At 45.7% G+C, this 26,429-nt stretch overlaps 1 protein-coding gene across 1 annotated transcript in view; it reads right to left on the bottom strand.

Moving 5' to 3' along the window:
• The window catches only part of glis3 (GLIS family zinc finger 3), a 716,605-nt gene that overhangs the window by 239,559 nt on the left and 450,617 nt on the right, over positions 1-26,429 (bottom strand). Inside the window, exons 4-5 of the mRNA XM_038804655.1 lie at positions 4,692-4,853; positions 972-1,082 (exon numbers count right to left, since the gene is read on the bottom strand). Of these exons, the coding sequence (XP_038660583.1) occupies positions 972-1,082; positions 4,692-4,853 (273 nt within the window). The remainder of the gene's footprint in view (positions 1-971; positions 1,083-4,691; positions 4,854-26,429) is intronic.

Genomic DNA, 26,429 nt, shown 5'->3' with positions numbered 1-26,429 from the left:
GAGGTTATGGGATGGCCCTGGATGGTGGGTGGAGGGCATGCAGTGGCATGGTTGGTATGGATAGAGTATGGGGAGTGTGTGACGAGGTGAAGGCTAGAGAACTGTTTTTAGTTTTCCTGGGGTTTTTTACAGCTGGGACATAGTGCTGGATCACTGATGCTGGCCATTCACTCAGCCTGCCTCTGTAACCACAACTCATGTGCTGCTTATGAACTGTTTTTCTGGGCAGCAGCCATAGCTCCTGTTAACGCCAGCCAATCTGGAACAAAGATCTGTTCATCCGGGCAAGTTTCCCCCAATTTGTGTTTGCAGAGCCGGAAGTTTACCAATCCAGGGGTGAAATTTCAGGCCCAATTGTACCATTCTTTCACAGCCCTGGCTTCGATACTTTGATCTAGCATGGACAAAGGATTGTAGTTAGACCCCTGTAGGCTGCCTGATTCAAGTTCACATTGAGGAGTATGCCCATCAATTTATTGATATACCTGTAGTCTGACAATTACATTTTCAGAATCTTGCACATTACTCCTCACGATTATTAGATAATCTATATTTTAGTCATTTCAGATTAAGGTAGTCACAGGGCATCAGATAAGATTAGTTTTCTCAGTCAGAACCAGAGAGACAATTACAGCCCTACATTGCTAAGCATTCAGTAACGCTGAATTAGAAATCTGCTCATCTATCTAATTTCTATGACTAAACTAGCAATTAAGAAAAAATTATCTGCTAACTTAAGTAACAAAATAAGCCTACTTGATCAGTGTGGTATCTCTTATTTTCATATATAGCAAGAGTTGTGTCTGCATTGTGTTCCTCAACAACCTCAAAACTGAGGATTTGCACCTTGCGCCAAAAGCATTGTTAAACGTGAAATAAGAACGATACTTCCACTACACAGGAAAATCAATATTCTTTGTTGCTTCCGTTCCATCACAATTAATTTCTTCAATCCTCCTGAATTTACTCACCTTTTTTCTAGCCTGCTGTTCTTTTGTGGAATGTGCCTTCACATGCTTTCTGAGAGAGCTTGGGTCGGTGTACCGTTTAGTGCAGCCTGGGATCTGACATGCATACGGCTTCTAAACAAAGAGAGAAAACATCACTGGCTTTAGTACAGTGAAGGATGGGTGAGGAGTCTAATCAAGAGCTGGTCAGGAGCTTTCTGTTGTACTGTCCACCAGTCAGATCTCAAATAAATTAACTTCACCTGGATCATGCGTACATTAGAGCCAGGCACGGAAGAGCTCAAGTACAAGTCAAAGGTTACTGAGAAACACCCGGTCCCCAATTGTGAATAAATTTAACAACACACCTCATAGGGTTGCATGCGAACCATTGAACAGATTGACATGCATTCCCTACCAAAGCAAACTTGCTATTAAAATTTGACAACATTCTCTTCTTTTGTACCTTTTACCATCTTTGTGAATTTAATTTATTTTTCAGTGAAAGCTTGCAGCCGACTTCTGTGATTATTGTAATTATATACTTACAATTATTTCAGCCCCTGAGACTGCAGCATAGTCAGAAACGATTAGCAAGAGAAAGCATTTAGGGTTTCAGCTCAAGAAACAGCAGAAAGGTCCATGTAACAGTATCTGATCGCTATGAGAGAAAATATAATCTGCTAGGAAAGACAGAAAACAAAGGTAGAAATAAGAAATTAGTCCCGACAAACTCAGAGGGTTTAGAATGTTGGTCATGCTTTCCCAAGCAATATAATTTAGTTCATTAACTAGTATAGTTGTCATCTGACATAGGAACAATTTAAAGGGAGGTAACTGTCTGGAAAAGTGCTATCTACAAGCTCTTACTTCAAGAGGAGACTAACGTAATGAGCTGATATAATCACGATGAGTTAATTTAGAGAGAAGAGCAACTCCTGAGAATCCCACAACACAGAAGGAGGCCATTTGGCCTACCATGAATGTGCCATAGAGTCATAGAGGTTTACAGCATGGAAACAGGCCCTTCAGCCCAACTTGTCCATGCTGCCCAATCTTTACCACTGAGCCAGTCCCAATTGCCCGCATTCGGTCCCGATCCCTCCGTAACCCATCCTACCCATGTAGCTGTCTAATCCTTGCAAGAGGTATCCAATTATTCGCATTCTCCTGTTCTTTCCCTAAAACTTTGCAAATTCTTCATTTTCAAATATATGTTCAATTCCCTTTTGAACGTTAGGATCAAATTTTCCAGATCTTAACAACATGCTCCATTAAAAGAAATTGTATGCGTCTCTCCTCGCGCTCCTCTCACACCTCCCCCCACGTCAGCTCCTTTATCAATTTGTATAGGTCTGTGCCTCTAGCTACAAACCTACCTTTTTGTGGAAATAGTTTTGTCTTATTTATCTAAACCCAACACCTCTATTACATCCACCCTTAACTCCCTTTGCTCTAAGGAGAACATTTCCAGCTTCTTGAGTCTCTCCGCATACTCAACTCACTCATCCCTGGTATCATTCCGGCAAATCTGCACTGCACCTTCTCCAAGGTCTTGACATTCTTTCTAAAGTGTGGGGTCCAGAATTAGGTCCAAACAGAACCAATTTAAAATAATTCCAGGAATGTAGTTCTATGGAGAATGATTCAAAAAACTTGGGCTTTGTTTGTTAGAAAAATGCAGTTTAAGGGATGATATGGTAGAGCTGTTTCGAATCATGAAAGCATTGGAAAATATCAGTAGAAGTAGAATTGCTTCCAGTAGTTAAGAGATCAATAACCAAGGGTCTTAGATATAAGATTAAATGTGGATTTAGAGGTGTTTCAGAATAATGCCCAAGAGGCACTTCTTTACATAGAGAATTGTGAGGCTGTGGAATTCAATTCCCCAGTTAGTGGTTGAGACAGAACAAATGTCAATAGCCAAGATTAGATTGGACAGAGAGATGAAGAAAATGGTAATAGGATGGTTCAATGTAATTAGGGCTCGATGATCATACTGGAGGTAAATTGGCCGATTTGTGTGTTGTAATTTCTATCTATTTCTACAGTTAATTCTTCTGGCAGCCAGCAACAACTGAACAATCCCCATAGCTTTGTTGTACTTTCAAGCTCCTACAATTTTTTCACATATTTTGTCTGTCAGTGAAGCCAACAAAAAAATGAAAGAGGTGTCCATATTGTACACTGATCTATACTGGATGTGGAAAGTGCAAATAGTAAGAACGGGTTATGCTCCTAGCCTTGAATAACGAGATTCAGCCAGGTTAGCTAAAAGTCTTTATGGATTCCTGTATTCTTGAAAATTGCAGGAGCAAAAATAATTAACATTAATGCAACATAATATGACAGAGCTGTGTAAAATTATGAACTGCATTGGAGATTGTGCTCCCAAACCTCAATAGTTAAATTAGCAAATAAGTAATATGGGTGGCACGGCAGCACAGTGGTTAGCATTGTTGCTTCACAGCGCCAGGGTTCCAGGTTCGATTCCCGGCTTGGATCATTGTCTGTGCGGAGTCTGCACGTTCTCCCCGTGTCTGTGTGGGTTTCCTCCCACAAATCCTGAAAGATGTGCTGTTAGGTGAATTGGACATTCTGAATTCTCTCTCCGTCTACCCGAACAGGCGCCGGAATGTGGCGACTCGGGGCTTTTCACAGTAACTTAATTGCAGTGTTAATGTAAGCCTATTTGTGACAATAAAGATTATTATTATTAGTAGTAAAGTACAGGAATTCCACGATAAACAAAGAATCGGACTCTGATAATCCAGGCACATCTTCATTTTTCTGGATCTTTCAACCCTTTCACAATACCAAGGACTGCTCGAGCTCTGTGTTGTGCTCTGTTACATTTGGAAATATTGTCTAGAAATTACTGTTGTTGACATACGGGAATGAACAATTGGAACATTTTTGGTATTCTTCATAATACTATTTGAAGACATGTATTTCTATTCCAATTCATGAGTGAGTGATCTGTCCAAAAGCAGGTCCTTGGCTCATTGTCTATGGACACTCCATCTTAAGCTGTTTTCTTGCCTAGTTTTGTCAGTGGTGGTTTGCCATTGCCTAACACCCTACGGGGAAAGGTGAGGGGACAGGTCGTCAGTCTACCCTGGGCAGAATGGGAATCCAGTCCATGCTGTTGGCATTATTCTGATCCACATGCTCACTACCTAGCCAACTGAATTAACCACGCACATTCACTCATTTATTTTAAAATAGCAGTGTGTGTCTGCTGTATTCCCAACTAAGTTTCTGGAATTATAAATCTTCTCCAGCAAGAGCTGAATGGGATGAGAGAGAAAATTCAATTAAGGTATTCAACCACATGAAAAGCTAAAATCTAAACGAGTTTAAATATTTAATTAAATAAGTTAGAACTCACATAATAACAGATGAAAACAATTAACTGTAACCAGTTATTTAGGGTATTTGTAGCAGCGAATAAGACTAAATGGCTGATGTGCTGAATGTTATATTGTCTTAAAATGATCTCCCAAGCAATGTTTAACAAAATATTAAATACATGAAAGCATTTTTGCAGGGACTTTCATGTGTTAGAACTGCTGTATTTTAGATATCAAATTATGATTATGAAGAAGTTAAAAAATAAATTGAGGCACGATGAGAAATATGATAACAGGATTATTTTTGTAAAGATTGCAACATTTACCATTAAGTTTAAAAGCTTTTATTTCTTAATAATAGAGCACTGATGTCTGAATTGGAGACTCTTACTGTGTCTAGATGTGTTCTCTGGTGCTTGGCACGGTCACTTGAGTTGCTAAAAGCTTTTTGGCATCCTGGATGCTGACAAAGGTAAGGTTTTTCCCCTGTGTGACTTCGGAGATGAATCTTGAGATTTTCCAGTCTTGAGAAAGCCTTATTACAGCCTTCAAACTACAGGAAAAGACGTGAGAAACTATTGTTAGACGGAAGGCTATTATACAAATTTCTATTAGGAAATGCCAGTGTTCTGCAGATGTCCACTTCTGATGATGGGTCACATTCAAGACATTAACCCCCTATTTCCTTTTGGAAGGTGGCTGTCTTGCTGTGCATTTCCAATATCTGACATCGTAGCCCTGATTTAATGGGAATGAAACAGAGTCCCTTTTTGAGCATATTTTGTTGGTTGTTTCCCGACATTTGTAGCACTGATAACGACCCTGCTATTGAATGGGATTCTGCTTCATTGTTGGGTCTCGGTGAGGAATGCCCCACCAAAGCCACACTTAGTGCCTTGATCTCTGGAGCCCCCACCGTGGCTTCCGGACCTTCCCACATCCCCAACTCATCAATTAGAGGGCCCTTGAGCCCCTGCAATGCACCTCATCAGGGTAGAGCACCATGAGCCGATCCCTGGGCAAGATGTCACCTGATCATCTTGGCACTGCAAGCTGACAACGGCATTGCCAGGGTGCCAGGTTGGTACTGCCTAGGTGCCAAGCTGGCATTTTTTGTGTGCTGCCAATTGGGCCAGGGTTCCCTGTGCAGGTGTTGCGGGGTTCGGGGGGGGGGGGGGGCTGCAGGCGGAGGGGCCCTCCCGTAGTCCACTGGGGCTCAGTAGGGGTTGGCGGTCGCATCGGGGCTTCGGAGTTCGGGACGCCATTTAAAAGTGATGTCCCAATCTCGCTACACTGAGGATTTCCGGCAAGTGGAAACCTTCGGTGTAGATAACGGGGCCATGTGGGGCCTCGCCTGTGCGTTCCCCACTGAGGCCCCTCATTCAATACGAGTGGCATGTATAGCCATTCATTTCTCAGCGCTGTGAGTGCCGAGAAAACATGGTTAAATGTGCTTGCTATGGGACTTTGTTCCCATTTAATTGAATCGAGCCCGCGGTTCGATCACCCACCAAAGTCCAGGGTGCCCTGTTGCACTTGCTGCAGTTAACGGCTTGCATTTCAGCAATTTTCAGGACAAATACTTTTCAACAATAATTGCATTTATGTAGCACTTTAATATCATAAAACATCCCAAGGAACAAGTTGAATACTGAGGGACAATGTCTAACAGGGCATGCTATAAAGTGCTCTGCCTTGACCATCACAGTGAATAGTTGATGAAAAATGCCAAATAATTTATTGAGGTTCGAGATACAAGGGAGGCATTTTTAGAATGGAATCATTGCAGTTAGAAGGAGCCTGTGTCATTAAGAATGGTGGGCAGGATCCAGCCTCCATTCTTCACACCTCCAATTTTTCAGTCATGCAGGGTAAGAGTACAAATAGTGAGCCCACTCCTCGCTCTCCCGGTCTAGCTGGCTCCATTGCAATGGTCGGCATCTCGTAACCCCCTGCAGGTTTTGTGGTGTCAACCCTGCTTTGTTACTCACTGCTCATTCACTGAGCAAAGAAGGGATCTAGAGCCAGTATTTACTTAACATATTTATTCCAAGAATAAAGGAATATCTAAGACAAAGACCACCACCACCACTTAAACCACCATCACCACCTCACACACAGACTCACACACACATAGACACACACACATACATAGGTAGAATAGATTTCTAGATGTTACAGGTATCAAAGGATATGGGGATACTGTGGGAATTAAGGTTGAAGATCAACCATGATCTCATTGAATGGCAGAGCAGACTCAAGAGCCTGAATGGCCTACATCTGCTCCCATTTGCATTGTTCATGCCACTCCCCACTCACAATTGCCCCTCATACTGTTTGTGCTAGCAGAACTAATAAACCTTATAGTAACAATGGCATGTGTGAACCTGTTTAGGAGAAATCATTCATTCATTTTTATTTTGAAAACGAAACCTGCAGTTCCTACAACCCTATAAAAGTGTCAATCAAACATACCATTAAAGTTTCAATAACAGAAGCTTTAAGAACTTGACACCTCATAACCTTGAGCAAAAAAACATTGAGACATTGACAAAAGAGATCACATAAAAATAACTTGTCACCTCCGAGAGATTTCAATCAAGCAAATTCAACAGTTCTCTGCACCTGTGTCAACAAACTCATTAGCATAATCCTTTTGGCCAAGCTTTATGGGGAATGAGTTGGCATTAAGATGGCATGGGGGCTTGGAGGGGGTATGGGTGTGACTGGAGAAGCTGATGGGATGTGAGAGGTGAGGTTTGGAGAGCCTAAAATATAACTAGACAATGGGGACAAAGTCCAAAGAACCAAGGCATTCATTTTAACCAACTTGGCTGCCCCAGTGGCCATTCCTGATCTCCTTCTGGGGAAGGCAAGTCTGACTCTATCCTGCCCCTGCCTCCCCAGAGAGAAAATAACACATAAAGGAGCACTTTATACCAAGGCATGTCTGTTGAATTGGGAATGTTTCCACCTTGGTAGTGAAAATCCAGCCTACAGGAACACGAGAATTGGGAGCAGGAGTAAACCTTATGATCTGTCAAACCTGCTCTACCATTCAAAACTATCATGGCTAATCTTGGCCTTCAACTCCATTTTCCTGCCTGCTCCCCATAGTCCTTAATTTCCTTTGAGACCAAAAATCTGTGTATCTGCCCATTATCTGCCAGTCTTTTCTGTTTGGTATAAAAATCAGTGTTGTAGTTACATCTTCTCCCTCTACATGTCGCACATTAGTAGCATCATGCCATTTTAGGGTGGAAGGGATGTTCCTGCTAACGCCGCTGTACGAGAATCATAGGTTTGAGCTGGGGGGGATGGATAGTGTATACAGGAGGTGGAGGTAAGTGGGGCTGGTCAAGGTGAGAGATTTGTATTTGGAGGAAGGGTTCACCAGTCTGGAGGAGCTCTGGGAGAGGGTAGAGCTGCTGAGGGGTAGTAAGGTCAGGTATCTACAGGTTAGGGATTTTGCATGAAAGGTCTGGAAGGGGTTCCATAGACTGCCGGGATACACCCTGCTGGAGCGACTGCTGCTCCCGGATGTGGAAGGGGAGGGAAGAATTGGGGATCTATTTAAGTAGTTGGGTAGCAGGGAGGCGAGCGGGTGGTGAAGATCAAGGAGAAATGGGAAGCGGAGTTGGAAATGAAGATCAATTGGGGAATGTGGAGTGAGGACCTCCTCTTGTGCAAGGATGAGCCTGGTACAGTTTAAGATGGTGCACAGGGTGCAGATGACACTGGTGAGAATGAGTGGGTTCTTTCAGGGGGTTGCAGATGAGTGTGAGAGGTGTGGGCGGAGGCCAGCGAATCACACACACATGTTCTGAGGTTGTGAAAAATTGGGAAGATTCTGGATGGGAGTGTTTGCGGTCTTAGCCAGGATAGTGGAGGAGGAGATGGACTTAGACCCTTTGGTGGCGATATTTGGGGGTTCGGAGAAGCCTGAGCTCGTGGAGAGGCGGAAGGCCGATGTCATGGCCTTCGCTTATCTGATTGCATGGCGACGAATTTTGCTGGAGTGGCGGTCGGCATCGCCACCGGGGATAGCAACATGGTTGCGTGACCTGTATGACTTCCTGCAGTTAGAGAAGATAAAGTATGAGTTAAGGGGCTCAGCAGGGGAGTTTAAGAAAAGGTGGGGGATGTTTGTGACCGTGTTTGAGGAGTTGTTCGTAGCAGGGGGGTGGGGGGTGGGTGATGGGGAGAGGGAGGTGGTGAAAAAGGAGAAAAATCTATACAAACTGTATAGCTGATTGTTGGGAAGTATGTTTCCTGGGGTGTTTATTTGCTGTAACCTACTTTGATTCAAGTTTGTGATAAAATGCGTTAAAAAAATAAATTAGTAGCATCATGCACAAAAAGGGAATCAATTTCCACATACATGTTAATGATATCCTCTCTACCTTTCCACCACCTTTCGCAACTCCTCCTACTTGCTCCCTGTTGTCACATTGATGGTTTAGCTTCTAATTATTAATGAGCTCCAATTGTCTCCACAATGGAAACATTGGGAACACCAAAGCCATTGTCTTTTACCCCTGTCACAAACTCCATACAATTGTAATCAATTCCATCCTTTTCCTTGGTCAATGTCCAAAGGTGGACAGACCAATGACAACCTTGGCATCCTGTTCAACCTCAAGCTGAACTTCCAATCACACATCCACTATACAAAATCAACCTGCCTCCACCCCTGTAACATCATTCAATTCGGCCAATGTCTCAGCCAATGCTGCTGAAACCCTCATCCATGCCTTTGCCAGTTACACACTCAACCATTACAGTGTCCTCTTGGAAGGTCTCTGCACTCAGTAACTCTGCGGGTCCGAGCTCCCGCCGGGTGGTAAAATACCGGAACCACGTCGGCGGAACACGGTCAGTCTACTACAGAGAATCGCCGCAGGGGCCTCTTTCAACGGCCCTCAACCGGCGCCGCGTCGACCACGGTCCCGCGACTGCTGCCGATTCTCCGGTCGCCAGAGAATCGCGTCCCGGCGTCGGAGCAGCACGGTGGGAATTTTCGGTGTCAACGGCGATTCTCCGACCTGCCGCGGGCTCGGAGAATCCCGGCCCAGGGGTGCGATGGAATACACACACACTGGTCTGGATGGGTACTGCAGTGGAGGGTTTCCTCCATTTTGAAGCACCCTCTCTCTTATTTCCTACAATCACAGTCTGCTGCTCCTTTCAAGCTGGAATAGCTCTGACTGGTACTCCACTGTTGAGAAACAGCTTGCCCACTTTAATTGGATGGCAAGCTTGCCTCTTGTTATTAATTGGCAGCTCTGGGAACACCCCCTGACCCTTGCACGTGGAGTTACAACAGCCCCTTACCACTCAAAGATTGGGGAACACCCCCCCCCCCCCCCACACCATACAAGCATCAGGGTGATCTGACTCGACCATCCCCCCCCGCCGGCATTGAGGTACCCCAACCACCCCCGTCAGTATGGGGGCATCCCCTTCACTGCATTTTGTGAGTGGCTTGCGAGGCCATTTCAGAGGGCATTTTAAGAGTCAAACACATTGCTGTACGTCTGGAGATACTGGTAAGCCAGACTGGGTAAAGAAAGCAGATTCCATTTCTGAAAGCGCATTAATAAACGATATGAGCTTTTACGACAATTGATATTAGTTTGACAAGCACCATTACTGAGACGAGATTTCAATACGAGTTCTAATAATGAAATTTAAATTCCACAGCCATTGTAGAAATTGAACCTATGCCCCTAGAATATTAGTCTGGGCCTTTGGACTACGAACCTAGCGACATTACCGATATGCTACCATCTCCCCATTTATAATCAGCAGTCTTTCAATGGAACAATGGTTGGTTCCTGAAGAAATGATAAGTTTTCTGATTTTCACTTAATTGGAAACCATGCGTGCGTGCTCCTCCTGATTCTACAGCAATACTGTGAATATTATACAGCCAAAACTCTCAAATAATAGCAAAATCCTACAGATGCTGGAAATATGAAAAAAATCAGAAAATGCTGGATAAATTCATCAGGTCTGGCACCATCTGTGGAGAGAGAAACAGAGTTACCATTTCAGCTCCTTATGAGTCATATGGACTAACCTCTATAGTGTTATCATTGGATGAGACACACAGAGATCAATTACTTCTTCACAGCATAGCATTCACACAGCGGAAATGAATAAGAGAACCTTTCCTGGGTTTCTGCTAAGGACATTCTGGTGATCATTCCAGTCTGGTATTGGTAAATGTGCACGGCTGTTTTGACTACTCGACCTGTCAACTGGGGAAGGTGACTTGGGAATAAAGGGAAAGGGAGGAAAAATACATCTTAATTCCCACAATGTAACCTTCGTGAAATGTGATTATTATGCAAGGCCTGAACAGAGTATAAAGCTTGGGCACGATTCTCCCAAAAGGGAAAAAAGTCTCATAGTGAGCACGTTTTGCCGCATGTTTCCCAGCATTCGCAGTGCCGTGAAACACATGGCTATTCAACATGACTCGTGTTGAATAAGGGGCCTGAATGGAGAACGCATGGGAGAGGTCACACATAGCCCCATTTTTTACAGTTTCGGAGAGCGGAGCTCCCCATTGTAGCGAGTAATCGGGACGCCATTTTTCATTGGCATCCCGATTCCTGAGGCCCCTGAAACAATCCCCGACCTCCCTCCCAGCCCAAACACCATATGGGACGGTCACCCCCCCCCCTGCACCCCCAACACCCATGACAGGCAACCCAGGCCCGATCACACGCACGCTCCCAATGGCAGCGCCCATGTGAGTGGCAGTGCCACCTGGGAACTTTGGCAGTGTGAGGCTGTCACCCAGGTGGCATTGCCAAGTTCCCAGGTGGCACTGCCAGGCTGGAATTTCCAGAGTGCCAGGGCACCAACCTGCCCAAAGGGCATGCAGCTGTGGGCCTCCAATCCCCTGGGAGACCACCACGAGTGCCTTGCCATCTGGTCCACGTTTGTGGGGACTGGTGCTGAATGGCGCTCGCCTGAGGTCTCTGAGGTGAAGGGGCTGAATCCCAAAGCCTCAGTTACCTCGGGAATCTGCACATTAGAGTGAGGCTTACTGCCTTGCTCTAATATGTAGATTTGTTAAAAAGTGATCCTGCCCATTGTGGGCGGGATTCACATCGCAACATCTCACGAGATTGCGTTGAATCTTGCGAGGCGTTGCGAGAAGGTTAGATCCCAGTAGCGTCTCCCAGCTTTCTACGGCCACGCTGGGCCGTAGCGAGTTGCTTTTCCGTTGCAGCGTGGCTGTAGGATCGTGCCCCTTGAGTTAACATATTAAAGAGAGAGATTTCCTGATATTGATGCCATAGGAACAGGGAAAGACCAATTAAAAAGAAAGAATTTGCACCTTACTCATGCCATCAATATATCTCAGAAATATTTCATAGGCAGTGAAGTATTTTTGAAATATAACCACTACTGTAACATTAGCAGCATGGTAGCATTGTGGATAGCACAATTGCTTCACAGCTCCAGGGTCCCAGGTTCGATTCCGGCTTGTGTCACTATCTGTGCGGAGTCTGCACATCCTCCCCGTGTGTGCGTGGGTTTTCTCCGGGTGCTCCGGTTTCCTCCCACAGTCAAAAGAGGAGCAGGTTACGTGGATTGGCCATGGTAAATTGCCCTTAGTGTCCAAAATTGCCCTTAGTGTTGGGTTGGGTAAGGTGCTCTTTCCAAAAGCTGGTGCACTCGATGGGCCGAATGGCCTCCTTCTGCACTCTAAATTCTATGAATTGGGATAGACATCATCCAAATGCTCATAGCAAGGTTTCTCAAATGGTAGTGAAACAATAGTCAGGTCATTGACATCAGTTATGTTGGCTGAATGGTGAATGTTGCCCACAACACCAGAATAACTCCACCACTCTTTTTTCAGATTGTGCCGTGGGAAGATTGATATCCATCTGAGATGGCAGACGGAGTCTTGGTTTAACTTCTTATCTGGAAGATAAAACCTCCAGTGATGCAGTGCACCCTAAGTGGCAGCCTAGGGTCTGTGCTCATGCCTCTACAATGGGCTTCAATAAATAACCTTTTGACTGATGAGTGCTACTGCTGTAACTGTAAACTGAAACTATTGTGAAATATTTAACTTAAATGACTATCAAGAATTTTCTTTTGATTAAACATTTCTGACCCATAAGTTATCATATCTATGTGAACTTTTAGGGTAATCAATCTTCAATTTTTACTGACAATCTTCACCATTAGGTTAAAAAAATGGTTATTTCATCAGGCAACCAATGTGGAGTGGGATTCATTTCACATGTTAAATGTCCAATCAACAATCACACATGATCCCAATTCATCTTATTAATATGCTATTTTGCTGCCCTTACGTTATGCGTATTCATTGTTTAAAGGCTAACAGCATTGATATTCTTCAGATCAGGTTTCAGCACTGTCTCTGATGTCAGTGAAACTGAAAACATGAAGGATTGTATGTCAAGTAGACCTATTCTATACCATTTGACTTCAATTAGAGGCAGAAAGTACAAAGTCGGCCAATTCCATCAGTCAAAGTCCCACACAGCCCTATTATTAGACACAGGTCAATGAGAGATGCAGTCTATATAGCTTGACAGGCAACTTTATACCCGAGACTGTATTAAAGTGTCTGACAACTTAATTACATACATGAACAAACTTGGAAAGATGAAGTGTTTTGCAATCCTACATTACACTAACACTTGCAAAGCTAGAGAAATAAGTCACAGTTTCATATTTTTCCTCCACCAACTTTGAAGGTTACAAGTTCGATTGCAATTTATTATTCTTTTCATCACTATAGTTATAGGCTTGCCACAGTTCAATCACTCAGTCACCAACACATTTGTAATTATATTAGTAAGCTGTCTGTGGTGGACAGGAGTTCAAAGGAGAAACTTGCCATATATATGTCTGAGTTCCACATCAGCCATGATTGAGAGCACAAGACCAGCAATGCCAATCTTTACTCCATGGCTAGGTTAGGTTGCATGGTTGGGTCACTGCAGCTGGAGTTATTGCCACAGAATTCTAAAATGCAGATCCTGGAATTTAAAAGATTTGAAGTCAAAGCTAATGAATTCTTTCCTTTGCCCTTTAGGATCATTTTAATTAGTAAGAGTGTTCATTTTGCTAAGTTCTGCATTTACAGCATGTTTTATAAACACTGAGGGCGCGATTCTCCCAAAACGGGAGAAATCGTAAGGCTGGCGTCAAACCCAGGCGGGTTTGACGCCAGCGCGCCCCTTCCCGACCGGGAACCGATTCTGGTCCCCGGTCGGGGCTAGCAGCCCGACGCCGCAAGCTCCGGCATCACGGGCTTAACGAATTTCGTTAAGCCCGCTTGCCGGAGTTAGCGCCGGCTGACGCGTCATATGACGTCAGCCGCGCATGCGCGGATTGGAAGACTCCAACCCGCGCATGCGCGGATGACGTCATTGCGTATTTGCGCGAAACCCGCGCATGCGCGGGCCGGGATGCCCCTCAGCCGCCCCGCGAATGGACACTGCGGGGCGGCGGAAGGAGAAATAGTGCGCGGGCATCGGGCCCGCTGCCCGCGATCGGTGCCCACCGATCACGGGCCCATGGCACCCTTGGCACGGCCGTGGTACTGCCGTGCCAATCGGTGCCATGGTTATAAAAAGCGAGTTGTTCCCGCCGTTTTTACGAACGGCCAGACCAGGTGGGCCCGATTCTCCGCCCCCCACGATGGGTCGGAGAATAGCGGGAGGGCCTTCCCGACATTTTTCCCGCCCTCCCGCTATTCTCCCCCCCCCGCCCAACTCCCGACGCGAATCGCTGCCGCCGTTTTTTTACGGCCGGCAGCGATTCACAGCTGTTCGATGGGCAGAAGTCCCAGCACTTTACGCTGTTTTTACGAACGGCAAACACACCTGGTCTGGCCATTCGTAAAAACGGGGGGAACAACTCGCTTTTTATAACCATGGCACCGATTGGCACGGCAGTACCACGGCCGTGCCAAGGGTGCCATGGGCCTGCGATCGGTGGGCACCGATCGCGGGCAGCGGGCCCGATGCCCGCGCACTATTTGTCCTTCCGCTGCCCCGCAGTATCCATTCGCGGGGCGGCTGAGGGGCATCCCGGCCCGCGCATGCGCGGGTTTCGCGCAAATATGCGATGATGTCATCCGCGCATGCGCGGGTTGGAGTCTTCCAATCCGCGCATGCGCGGCTGACGTCATATGACGCGTCAGCCGGCGCTAACTCCGGCAAGCGGGCGTAACGAAATTCGTTAAGCCCGTGATGCCGGAGCTTGCGGCGTCGGGCTGCTAGCCCCGACCGGGGACCAGAATCGGTTCCCGGTCGGGAAGGGGCGTGCTGGCGTCAAACCCGCCCGGGTTTGACGCCAGCCTTACGATTTCTCCCGTTTTGGGAGAATCGCGCCCGGTGTGTTTGCCGTTCGTAAAAACAGCGTAAAGGGCTGGGACTTCGGCCCATCTAGCAGCTGTGAATCGCTGCCGGCCGTAAAAAAACGGCGGCAACGATTCGTGTTGGGAGTTGGGCGGGGGGGGGGGGGGGGGGGGGGGAGAATAGCGGGAGGGCGAGAAAAATGTCGGGAAGGCCCTCCCGCTATTCTCCGACCCGTCGTGGGGGGCGGAGAATCGGGCCCTGAATCTTTCAAAGCACTTTACAGTTAATGACGTAGGGCAGAATTTTCCCATATTCTTTCAGTGTGTCAGGCTCTGACTGAAACCCGGGGCCGGATTTATCGGTGGTTCGTGCCGGCGGGAAATTCCGGCCCCACGCCGGCGCACGGATTTCCTGGCAATGAGGGGCGCAGTCAAAGTGAAGACTTGTTGACAATGACAGGACTGGTAGATCCCGCTGGCGGGCCACCTCTGCTGCGGAAAAACACACAGTGGGGTGGTCAGTAAATACCGCCCCGGTGCATAGCTCTCCAGCTGCGTTTTTAGTCCCGATCTTGAGCCACTCCAGGAAAACAAATTCAGGGGATGTGGTTTGCGCTGTCACTGTGGGGGGATGGGGCCCGATAGAACCGGTGAGGCCATCTCTACAGAAGGGCGCCCTGATCAGCACAAACAATAAACTTTCCCCTGACACCCCCTAAGTCCCCACTCCCCCCCAATCCCTACAGACATGGAGGACCCTACCCACAAGCATCAGGGGCTTTCCCCCCTATCAGCATCGGGGCTCTCACCTCCCCTAACCCCCTACACTTTCAGTATATTAAAATGTATTTAAATGAGGATTTTCCAGCTGCGTCGCTGTTCTCACTGATGGCTAATGCAGCCTGAAAATCAGCTCCATACTGTCTAAGTGTAGTCACCGTCGGAATGTAGGAAATGCAGCAGCTAATTTGCATTCACCATACTCCCATAAATAGCATTGAGATAATGATCAGATAATTTGCTTTATGTGATTTTACTGAGGGGTAAATATGATGAGGACACCAAGGATAACACCCATGCTCTTCTTCAAAATATTGCCATGAGATCTTTCACACCCACCTGACACCTTTGGCGGAATTCTCTGATCCCCGGGGGGGTCGGAGAATCGCCCGGGGCTAGCGTCAATCCCGACCCCGCCGTGTCCCGAATTCTCTGCTCCCCGAGATTCGGCGGGGGCGGGAATTGCGCCCCACCGGTCAGCGGGCCCCCTGCGCCGGTCGGCGGGCCCCCCGCGGCGATTCTCCGGCCCGCGATGGGCCGAAGTCCCGCCGCTGACAGGCTTTTCCCGCCGGCGTGGTTTAAACCACTTCTGGTACCGGCGGGATTGGCGGCGCGGGCGGGCTCCGGGGTCCGGGGGGGGTGGTGCGGGGCAATCTGACCCCGGGGGGGTGCCCCCACGGTGGCTTGGCCCGCGATCGGGGCCCACCGATCGGCGGGTGGGCCTGTGCCGTGGGGGCACTCTTTTTCTTCCGCTCCTGCCATGGCCTTCACCAGGGCGGGGGCGGAAGGGACCCCCTTCCCTGCGCATGCGCCAGTATGATGTCAGCAGCCGCTGACGCTCCGCGCATGCGCGGACTTTCGCCGGCTGGTGAGGTCCTTTCGGCCCCGGCTGGCGTGGCGCCAAAGGCCGTTCACGCCAGTCGGCGGAGTGGAAACCACTCCGGCGCGGGCCTAGCCCCTAAAGGTGCGGAGAATTCCACACCTTTGGGGTGGCCTGACACCAGAGTGGTTCACGCCACTCTGACACGCCGGGACCCCCCGCCCCTCCGGGTAGGGGAGAATCCCGGCCCTTATAAATACTTGATGTCCTCAGTCATTTGTTTTTATTCATTTGGAAAATCTGGGATGGATTCTCCGTTTCTGAGACTAAGTGTTGAAGCCAAAGCAGAATCCTGAACTTTCATTACAGTTATGACTGTTAAGGGGCTAGCAGCGGTGCCACGTGGAACACTTTCAATTCTGAGAAATGGTACCGGATTCGCCAGTTTCGCGACTGATATCCAGGCTGACAAGCTGCGACCGTATATAAACAATTCTCCCCCACAAACACCATCCCAGCCAACAAGATGGCAGGCGAGGGGGGCAGCCCTGAGGTTCACAGACACCAAGCTGGAGACCCTCTTGGACGTGGTGGAGGAAATGCGGATGTACCCCAGCCCGAATGAAGCTGCCAGCTGCCCAGCTCGTCGTGCCTGGATGCAAGTCGCAGAGGCCGTGAGCGCCGTGGGCCACACCATCTGTGTAAAGTCGACAGGGAATGGAACTGGCAGAGCAGGTCCTGCTGGGATTTTATGTATATTGTAAATGTAATTGCTTTGCAATAAACCAAATTTTCTTTTTCCTAACTCAGGACTCGTTTGTAGCCTCCAAAAATTAAATTAAACGTGGGTTCAGGTTTAAACCCTTTTCTTCTTGGACAGTTTGAAGCTTTCATACACAGAGATCACTTAAATAATTCGACACATGGTTTCATTACCAAAACCATTCTTAAATTCCTTTCTTCCATTTTCTTAATGTTGCATGAATGAGGGTACAAAACAGGAAAAGGAAGAAAAGGTGGGATAGTTTTGATGTCATTTAGCAATGCAATGTTGATAATTCATGCAGCTGCTTTTACAAGAATAGTATAGGTGGGAATCGTGAAATTCACGCCAAGGCCACAGGCTGGTAAACTAAAAGCAAATGATATACATTTTGAGATTAATTACAACCCAGATTGCCAGCGAGGTAATCGCAGTTGTAAACACCTTTATAAAGTACTATGATGACAACAGTGGTGCAGTTTGTATGACATACAATACCCCATTCTTACAATCGTCAGCTTTCAAATTATGGTAACACAAAAACAATGCATCAGGCTGCAAATTCTTGGTGCATTTAACATAATTTCTAATGTGGACAGAAAAAGGGCCAACCGATCCCCAAATTTAAATGGAAAGGCAAATCCTGTTAAAGGAGTAGCATTTATCCAAAGCAGTTGTTGAGTAAGCAGCACAGTAGCACAGTGGTTAGCACAGTTGCTGCACAGCTCCAAGGTCCCAGGTTCGATTCCCAGCTTGGGTCACTGTCTGTGCGGAGTCTGCACATTCTCCCCGTGTTGGCATGGGTTTCCTGCGGGTGCTCCGGTTTCCTCCCACAGTCCAAAGATGTGAGGGTGAGGCGGATTGGCCATGATAAATTGTCCTTGGTGTCCAAATTTTTAAAAAAATTTTTGTTTATAAATTTAGAGTACCCAATTCATTTTTTCCCAATTAAGGGGCAATTTAGCGTGGCCAATCCACGGAGCCTGCACATCTTTGGGTTGTGGAGGCAAAACCCACCCAAATACGGGGAGAATGTGCAAACTCCACACAGACAGTGACCCAGAGCCAGGATCGAATCTGGGACCTCGGCGCCGTGAGCCTGCAGGGCTAACCCACTGTGCCACCGTGCTGCCTCTTAGTTTCCAAAAATAAAAGTTAGGTGGGGTTACTGGGTTACGGGGATGGGGTTGGCTTAAGTGGGGTGCTCTTTCTGAGGACCGCTGCAGACTCAATGGGTTGAATGGCCTCCTTCTGCACTGTAAATTCCATGCCTCTAATTGTATCATAGAAATCCCACAGTGACACTTCTTGGTAATTTTCATATCATGTTGATTTGAAGATTTTAGATATCTTCCTTGCCTAAAATGAAGCTTATTTCCTTCAAATAGTTTGTTCAGATTCAATACTCCGAAGGGAAAAGCAAATGACGTGAAAACGGACAAATTGAAAATGTGTAGAAGTGTCTTCCTCCTCCATCGAAAGGAAGATCTGGAGTACTATGTCAGATTGCTCGGTTGGTTAGAGAGAAAAAGTACAGCTTTTGTTTTTTTCCTACTGATTCACTGAAACCAGAAGTTTTGTTAATCAACAATACAGGTCCCAACAGAATAATTTTATTTGTTCAGTAATGTTTTGTTAAGATTTTATTTGTCTTGTGGTTAGAAAATTAAATTACATGCTGAAGATTTCACTATGTCCTAAAGCTGGTTTGTGCTACTCGTATTTGTGCAATCACATACAAATTCAAACCATACAGAACCCCATAAAATGTAATTTCCTGACTGCATTCATTTCCTGTTTTCCTGGCTCTCTCTTAATGAGTCTCAAATAAAAGGATTATACCTATTTACATTACATGAATTGTGCTCAAAATATAAAATGGAGACACTCTGAGCCCTTTAACAAGCTAAAGATTTGATGCCAAATTAACTCATAACTAAATGCATCAGAAATTGTTTTAATCTACGGCTGGGCTTTTTAACCTCCCTCACAATCTCAGCCTGCCTTATTGTTGACAGCCTCAACATTTCAATTTTGTCTGGTTTTGATAAAGACACATCTCAGCTGTGTGTTGTCTTTAGGTGCTAACTTTCCATTTTCCAAACCTTCAATGTCGAAACTATGAAGATATGATTTTTCTTTTGTTACATCGACAATTATGAATTGAAACATTTACTAAATTCAGTCGGCCTTGTCACTTTTAATATTGCAACATTTCAAACATTTGTAAATTAATTTTGAAATGCTAACAGGGTGGATTCCTGTTATGTCATCATTTAGTACAACAGTCAAAAAAGTAGACAATTGGTCAAAAACCTGTCGCCCTTCATACATGTGGATGCAAAGTTGTAGCCAAACAGGTCAGACATAAGCACATGCTCTGTGCTCGTAAGTGGAATTCTGCATCAGGTAAGATGGGTATGCATTCAGCTGACCCTACCGGTGTCACTCACTATGCGCTCCCCTTATTGTGGGAGGAAAAGACTTGGGTTTTGTATTAATCCTATAAATATATGTGTTTGTTTTCTACATTAAGACATTTGAGAACCTGTTACTTAACCAGACTTAAATATATTTTTTTAGATAATTTTGATGCTAGAGGATGATTTAATATTAGACATAGAATTCAGGGAATCCCTACAGTGTAGGAGGAGGCAATTTGGCCCATCGAATCTGCACTGACACTCCGAAAGAGCACCCTACCTAGGCCCACTCCCACGACCTACCCCCGTAATCTCACCTAAACTGCCCATTTTTGGATACTAAGGGCCAATTTAGCATTGCCAATTCACCTAACCTGCACATCTTTGGACTGTGGGAGGAAACTGGAGCACCCGTAGGCATGGGGAGAATGTGCAAACTCCACATAGTCACCCTAGGCCGGAATCGAACACGCCTTACTGTTGCTGTGAGGCAGTGGTAACCACTGTGCCACTGTGCTGCCATATTGGCAATAATTGTAACCTAACCCAGCCAGTTGGATTGAGTGGAATATCCATCTGACAATCCAGTTGATAATGCTCCCAACTGACTTCAACAGATTTTAGCAGAGAGTAAAATGGGAAGGGTGTTAAATCAGAATTCAGCTCAATCCTGTCTGTCTATATGTAGGATAAGTTCAAATTACCCCTCAATGAGTACCTAAAGAGATTATGTTTGCTGGTTAGTAATGCATAAATAAGTTTTGATGAATATGTACACACTTTTCACAGGGCATTCCATACTTTTTATGAAATTCTCCATGAGTTTCATTAGTAACATGGATTAACTATGCATGGAAAACTGAGCACAGCATGTTCACAAATGCATTAAAGTTATTACCTGTACTTTGCAAATGTGTTTGATTACAGTGATTTGAAAAAAAAACCTGCTGCAATAAACAAAGGAACCAGTCAAATGTTTTCATTCTTAGTTTATACAGTCATATTAAAGAATATAATTCATCAATAAAGTCACAGTGAAAACCAGGCAATTCTGGTTTCGCTACATGTAAACCAGATAATTCTCAATGCAGCAGACCTGACACCTTTTACATTCAGGGTAAACCAATTTCCGGTTGGGATCCTAAAACAGCCACTAAGCCTTTTATTGGAAAATTCAACATCTATTATAGATAATTAGCAGGAACACTTTTAACATGTCCGAACCAATGTGGCATGGAATGATTTTTCTGACTCAGTTCATGTACAGGAGATTGGCTCCCAAAACAGGGCAACTTTGCACCTGTTCTTTGCTTTGAAAGTAATTCATCTTTAGAATTAGATATGATTTGCATTGGAGTAGAAATTTAATCAAAGTAGATCATATTATGCGCTCTTAGCACTGCTCTAAAATGTTTGTTTGCACCAGTACATGAGTGCTGTACGAAAATAACTTTTAGAGATGCTGTCCTTCAGATAAGACATTAAAACCAGAATCCCTTGTGCTCCAGTGCTTTGGATGAAGATCCCAAGACATTTCAAAGAGGAGTGGGAATATCTTCTGGAATTGTGTTTAAAGCATTTCTCCCTCAACCAGCTCAACTGGCATCCATTTCACTGTTGGCATCAAATACTTGTCACATTTGCCCAGCGCTTGACGGTCGCTACATTTCAAAAAACACTCGTGAAATGTTCCGAGATATTGTAACAATATAAGGTGACCTAAAAATGCAATTAATTGAGTGGTGATAATGTGAGGTCTTTATGCAAAATAAGTACATTAAAAATGAAACATTAAAAAGTGATGCTCTATGACTGGAATATGAAAAATCATGGTGACCTCAGAAATAATGTGACAATGGAAAATTCCATCACTAATAATAATAATAATAATCGCTTATTGTCACAAGTCGGCTTCAATGAAGTCACTGTGAAAAGCCCCAAATGTACGAAATAATATTTACGGTCATCTCAATCCCTAAAAGAATACACTAACCATTTTTAAACTGAGTGAAAAAAGGGTAGATTTCAATACATCTACTCCATCAGTTTAAATAAAGTGGTACGTTGGAGAGTCAGGGGATATACATTTTTTAACAATTATTTTCCAGCCACTTAGCTACACAATTTTCATCATCAAAAAAAGCCTTAGATTATTGTTATTGTGGACCTGTTCAACACATGGAACAAATCCAGAAAGTAACTGTTTATCGTGCAGAGCCTGAAAGAACTCCCTATTACCTATTAACCAAGTCAAGGCACAAGTCCAGGTGAGGAATTAACAGTTCTGTTTTGCACAAGAGAATTCTAAATGTACGCATATTAAATGCAGCTGTTATATTGGGCAAGTGGCATACGGACGGACAGAAAATGCATATGAAATCATTACTGGTCCCTTCTTGTCACTTTTCGAGTGAACTCTTTTTGCTGCAAATAATCTACTCCAACTCTCATACACACATTTAACAACATCTGCTGCTACAATTAAAATAGATCTTATCAGGTAATGTGAAGGGTAGAAATCCATGTTTGGAAAATAAATATGGGCGGGTTGTAAAATAGGCTCTTGGTTTGTTAGCACTCATTTTTACTACCATCCAAGCCTAAATTCTGCTAAACAGCGAAGGATTTGAGCAGAATATATTTTATATTGTTATTTAAAAGAAGGTTTGGGTTCAAACCCTAAGAGATCGAGAATTACTTCCCATCATTACCATTTTAGATCTGTACTGAGGGATGTGTTTGCTTCTGTTCAGGTAACTCTTTATAATGTCACTGCCACGTGTATGCTGAAGACTATAGCTGACAATACACACCCTTCAATCAAACGATGAACTGTAGCATTGAGGCTTTTTAATCTTATGAACCTTTTTATGCATGGCCCTCATTAAAATTGTGGAAAATTGAAACCTTTTCAAAAGTATAGAAATAATATAGGGAAGTGCCGTTAAAGTTTATTAATGCCATCTGCATTTTAAAAACAAATAATTTATGTTTTACTGGCCTAATTATAAATATAAAATCAGGCACCAAAATTGGTTTGACTAACTCAAGGTACAAATTTCTTTTACCACTAGAAACAAGAGGAATCAGTTCCAGCTAGACATCAGTAATGCCTTTGAATGTGTGGCCACCTCCCAAATCTGTTTCCATCTTTCCTGGAACTCAAAGCTTGAATTCTTCCAATGAGCTTTCTGCCTGCCACAAAATTGATCCAGTTCTCATCAAAATCACAAATGACATCTTATGTGACTGCAACTAAGGTAATCTTTCTCACCTTATTCTCTTACTTTTTCATTTACGGGATGTGGGCGTTGTTGGCTAGGCCAGCATTTATTTCCCAACTCTAATTTTTCTTGAGAAGGTGGTGGTGAGCACCCTTCTTCAATTGCTACAGTCTCTGTGGTGTAGGTAGAGCCACAGTGCAGTTAGGAAGGGAGTTCCAGGGTTTTAACCCAGCAATGGTGAAGGAATGGTGGCATATTTCCAAGTCAGGATAGAGTGACTTGAGAGGTGTACCTGCAGGCTTTGGTGTTCCCATGTATCTGGGGCTATTGTCCTTTATGTGTTTGGAAGGTGCTGTCTAAGAAGCCTTGGCGAGTTGCTGCAGTGGAGCTTGTAGGTTGTAACACATTGCTGTCTCTGTTTATCAGTGGTAGAGAGAGCAAATGTTTGTGGCAGGGGTGCCAATCATCGATTGCTTTGTCTTGGATGGTATCGAGTTTCTTGAGTGTTGTTGAAGCTGCACTCCTCCAGGTGAGTGGAGAGTTTTCCATTATACTCCTGACTTGTGCCTTGTAGATAGTGGACAGGCTTTGGGGAGCAGGAGGTGAGTTATTCTCCACAGGATTCCTAGCGTCTGACCTCCTTTGGTAACCACAGTATTCATATGGCTAGTTCAGTTCAGTTTCTGCTCAATGGTAACCCCCAGGATGTTGATAATGGTGGATTCAGCTATGATAATGCTTTTGAATGTCAGGGGACAATGGCTAGATTTCCTCCAAGGGAGGTGGTCATTGCCTGGCACTTGTGTGGTGTGACTGTTAGTCACCACTTATCAGGCACAGCCTGGATATTGTCCAGGTCTTGCTGCATTTGTACATGGACTTTTTCCATAAACTGAGGAGAATGGTGCTGAACATTGTGCAATAATCAGCGAACATCCCCACATCTGACTTTATGTTGGATGGAAGTTTATACATGAAACAGCTGAAGATGGTTAGGCCTAGGACACTACCCTGAAGCACTCCTGCAGTGATGTTTGGGACTGAGTTGACTGACTGCCAACAACCACCATCTTCACCTGTGCCAGATATGACTTCAGCAAGTGACATGTTTTCCTCCTGATTTCCATTGACTCCAGTTTTGCTAGGGCTCCTCGACGCCGCACTCGGTCATATGCTGCCTTGATGTCAAGGACAGTCATGATCACCTCACATCTGGAAGTCAGCTCTTTCGTCCTTGATTGAACCAAGTGCATAACAAGGATAGGAACTGAGTGATCCTGGCAGATTCCAAACTGAGCATCGGTAAGCAGGTTATTACTAAACAAGTGCCGTTTGATAGCACTGTTGATGGACCCTTTCTATCATTTTACTGACGATCGAGAGTAGATTAATGAGCAGTAGCAGGCCAGGTTTTTATTTGTCCCTCTTTTTGTGTACAGGACACACCTGAATAGTTTTGCACCGGGTCGGTGCCGGATCTGATCCATTGATTATGGAATTGTTCAGCTCTGTCTGATACTTGCTGCTTATGCTGTTTGGCATGCAGGTAGTCCTGTGTTGTAGCTTCACCAGGTTGACACCCCATTTTTAGGTAGGTCTGGTGCTGTTCCTTATATACCCTCCTGGACTCTTCCTTGAACTAGGGTCGATCCCTGGCTTGATGGTAATTGGAGAGCGGGGATCTATGGATCATGAGGTTACAGATTGTGGTTGAGGACATTGTATCTGCTGCTGATGGTTCACAGAACCTCATGAATGCTCAGTCCCGAGTTGCTAGATCTGTTCTAAGTCTACCCAATTAGCACAACACAACATGCCACAACACAATGGAAGGTCTCCACAATGTGAAGATGGGACTTTGTCTCCACATGGACCATGCTGAGGTCTCTCCTACTGATGTTGTCATGGACAGATGCATCTGCGGCAGACAGATTGGTGAGCATGAGGTAGAGTGGGCGCGATTCTCCCAAAACGGGAGAAATCGTAAGGCTGGCGTCAAACCCGGGCGGGTTTGACGCCAGCGCGCCCCTTCCCGACCGGGAACCGATTCTGGTCCCCGGTCGGGGCTAGCAGCCCGACGCCGCAAGCTCCGGCATCACATGCTTAACGAATTTCGTTAAGCCCGCTTGCCGGAGTTAGCGCCGGCTGACGCGTCATATGACGTCAGCCGCGCATGCGCGGATTGGAAGACTCCAACCCGCGCATGCGCGGATGACGTCATCGCGTATTTGCGCAAAACCCGCGCATGCGTGGGACGGGATGCCCCTCAGCCGCCCTGCGAATGGATACTGCGGGGCGGCGGAAGGACAAATAGTGCGCGGGCATCGGGCCCGCTGCCCGCGATCGGTGCCCACCGATCGCGGGCCCATGGCACCCTTGGCACGGCCGTGGTACTGCCGTGCCAATCAATGCCATGGTTATAAAAAGCGAGTTGTTCCCGCCGTTTTTACGAACGGCCAGACCAGGTCTGTTTGCCGTTCGTAAAAACGGCGTAAAGGGCTGGGACTTCGGCTCATCGAACAGCTGTGAATCGCTGCCGGCCGTAAAAAAACGGCGGCAGCGATTCGTGTCGGGAGTTGGGGGGGGGGGGGGGGGGGGGAGAATAGCGGGAGGGCGGGAAAAATGTCGGGAAGGCCCTCCCGCTATTCTCCGACCCGTCGTGGGGGTCGGAGAATTTCGCCCAGTATGTTTGTCCCTTTTGTTGGTTCCCTGACTACCTTCTGCAGACCTGGTCGAGCATCTCTGACTCTTAGGGCTCTGCTAGCTTGGTCTGTGGTGGTGCTACCGAGCCGCTGTTGATATTGACGTGCCCCACCCAAAGTATATTTTGCGTCCTTGCCACCCTCAGTGCATCCTCCAAGTGGTATTCAACATGGTGGGATACTGATTCATCAACTGAAGGGGGACAGTACATGATACTGTACAGAGAGTACTGTACACCACTGTGCTGCCACCTTTGCTGGGTCTGGCCTGCCAATGCTGATGCTAGTGGTGCCTGGGGAATTACCTTTGAGGTGTGATTCTATGATTTTGACCACTGTCTTTACTGGTGCCTAGGTCGTGCCAAGCGGTCCGTCCAGTTTATTTTCTTTTTCTTGACTTTATGGAGGTTTGATACAACTGAGTGGCTTGTTAGGTCAATTCACAGTCAACCACTTTGCTGTGGGACTGGAGTCACAGGCAGAATTAGACCAGGAAAAAACAGCAGATTTTCTTCCCAAAGGGGATGAGTGAAAGACATGAGTTTTTACGACAATTGACAATAGTTTCATGGTCATCATCAGACTTTTTATTCCAGATTTTATTGAATTACTCTGGGTCTCTGGATTACTAGTCTTGTGACAATACCACTACACTGTTACATATAATAATAGTAATCTTTAATTGTGTCACAAGTGGGCTTACATTAACAATTAAGTTACTGTAAAAATCCCCGAGTCCCCACACTCCATAGCCTGTTTGGGTACTCAGAATGTCCAATTCACTTAACAGCATGTCTTTCGGGACTTGTTGGAGGAAAGTGGAGCACCCGGTGGAAACCCACGCAGACACAGGAAGAACGTGCAGGCGCCCAGATAGTGACCCAAGCCAGGAATCGAACCCGGGTCCCTGGCGCTGTGAAGCAACAGTACTAACCACTGTGCTACTGTGCCACGCAGGTGTGGGTGATTGTGGTTGTGTGCAATGTCTGTTAAAGAACCGAGTCATGCAACAGTGTGTGACGTTATTGGCTACTTCGCGGGCTTTTGGCCTTTG

The sequence above is a fragment of the Scyliorhinus canicula genome, chromosome 8 (genome assembly GCF_902713615.1).
Source record: "Scyliorhinus canicula chromosome 8, sScyCan1.1, whole genome shotgun sequence".
NCBI lineage: Eukaryota > Metazoa > Chordata > Chondrichthyes > Carcharhiniformes > Scyliorhinidae > Scyliorhinus > Scyliorhinus canicula.
This window is presented reverse-complemented; position numbering and strand designations above follow the sequence as displayed.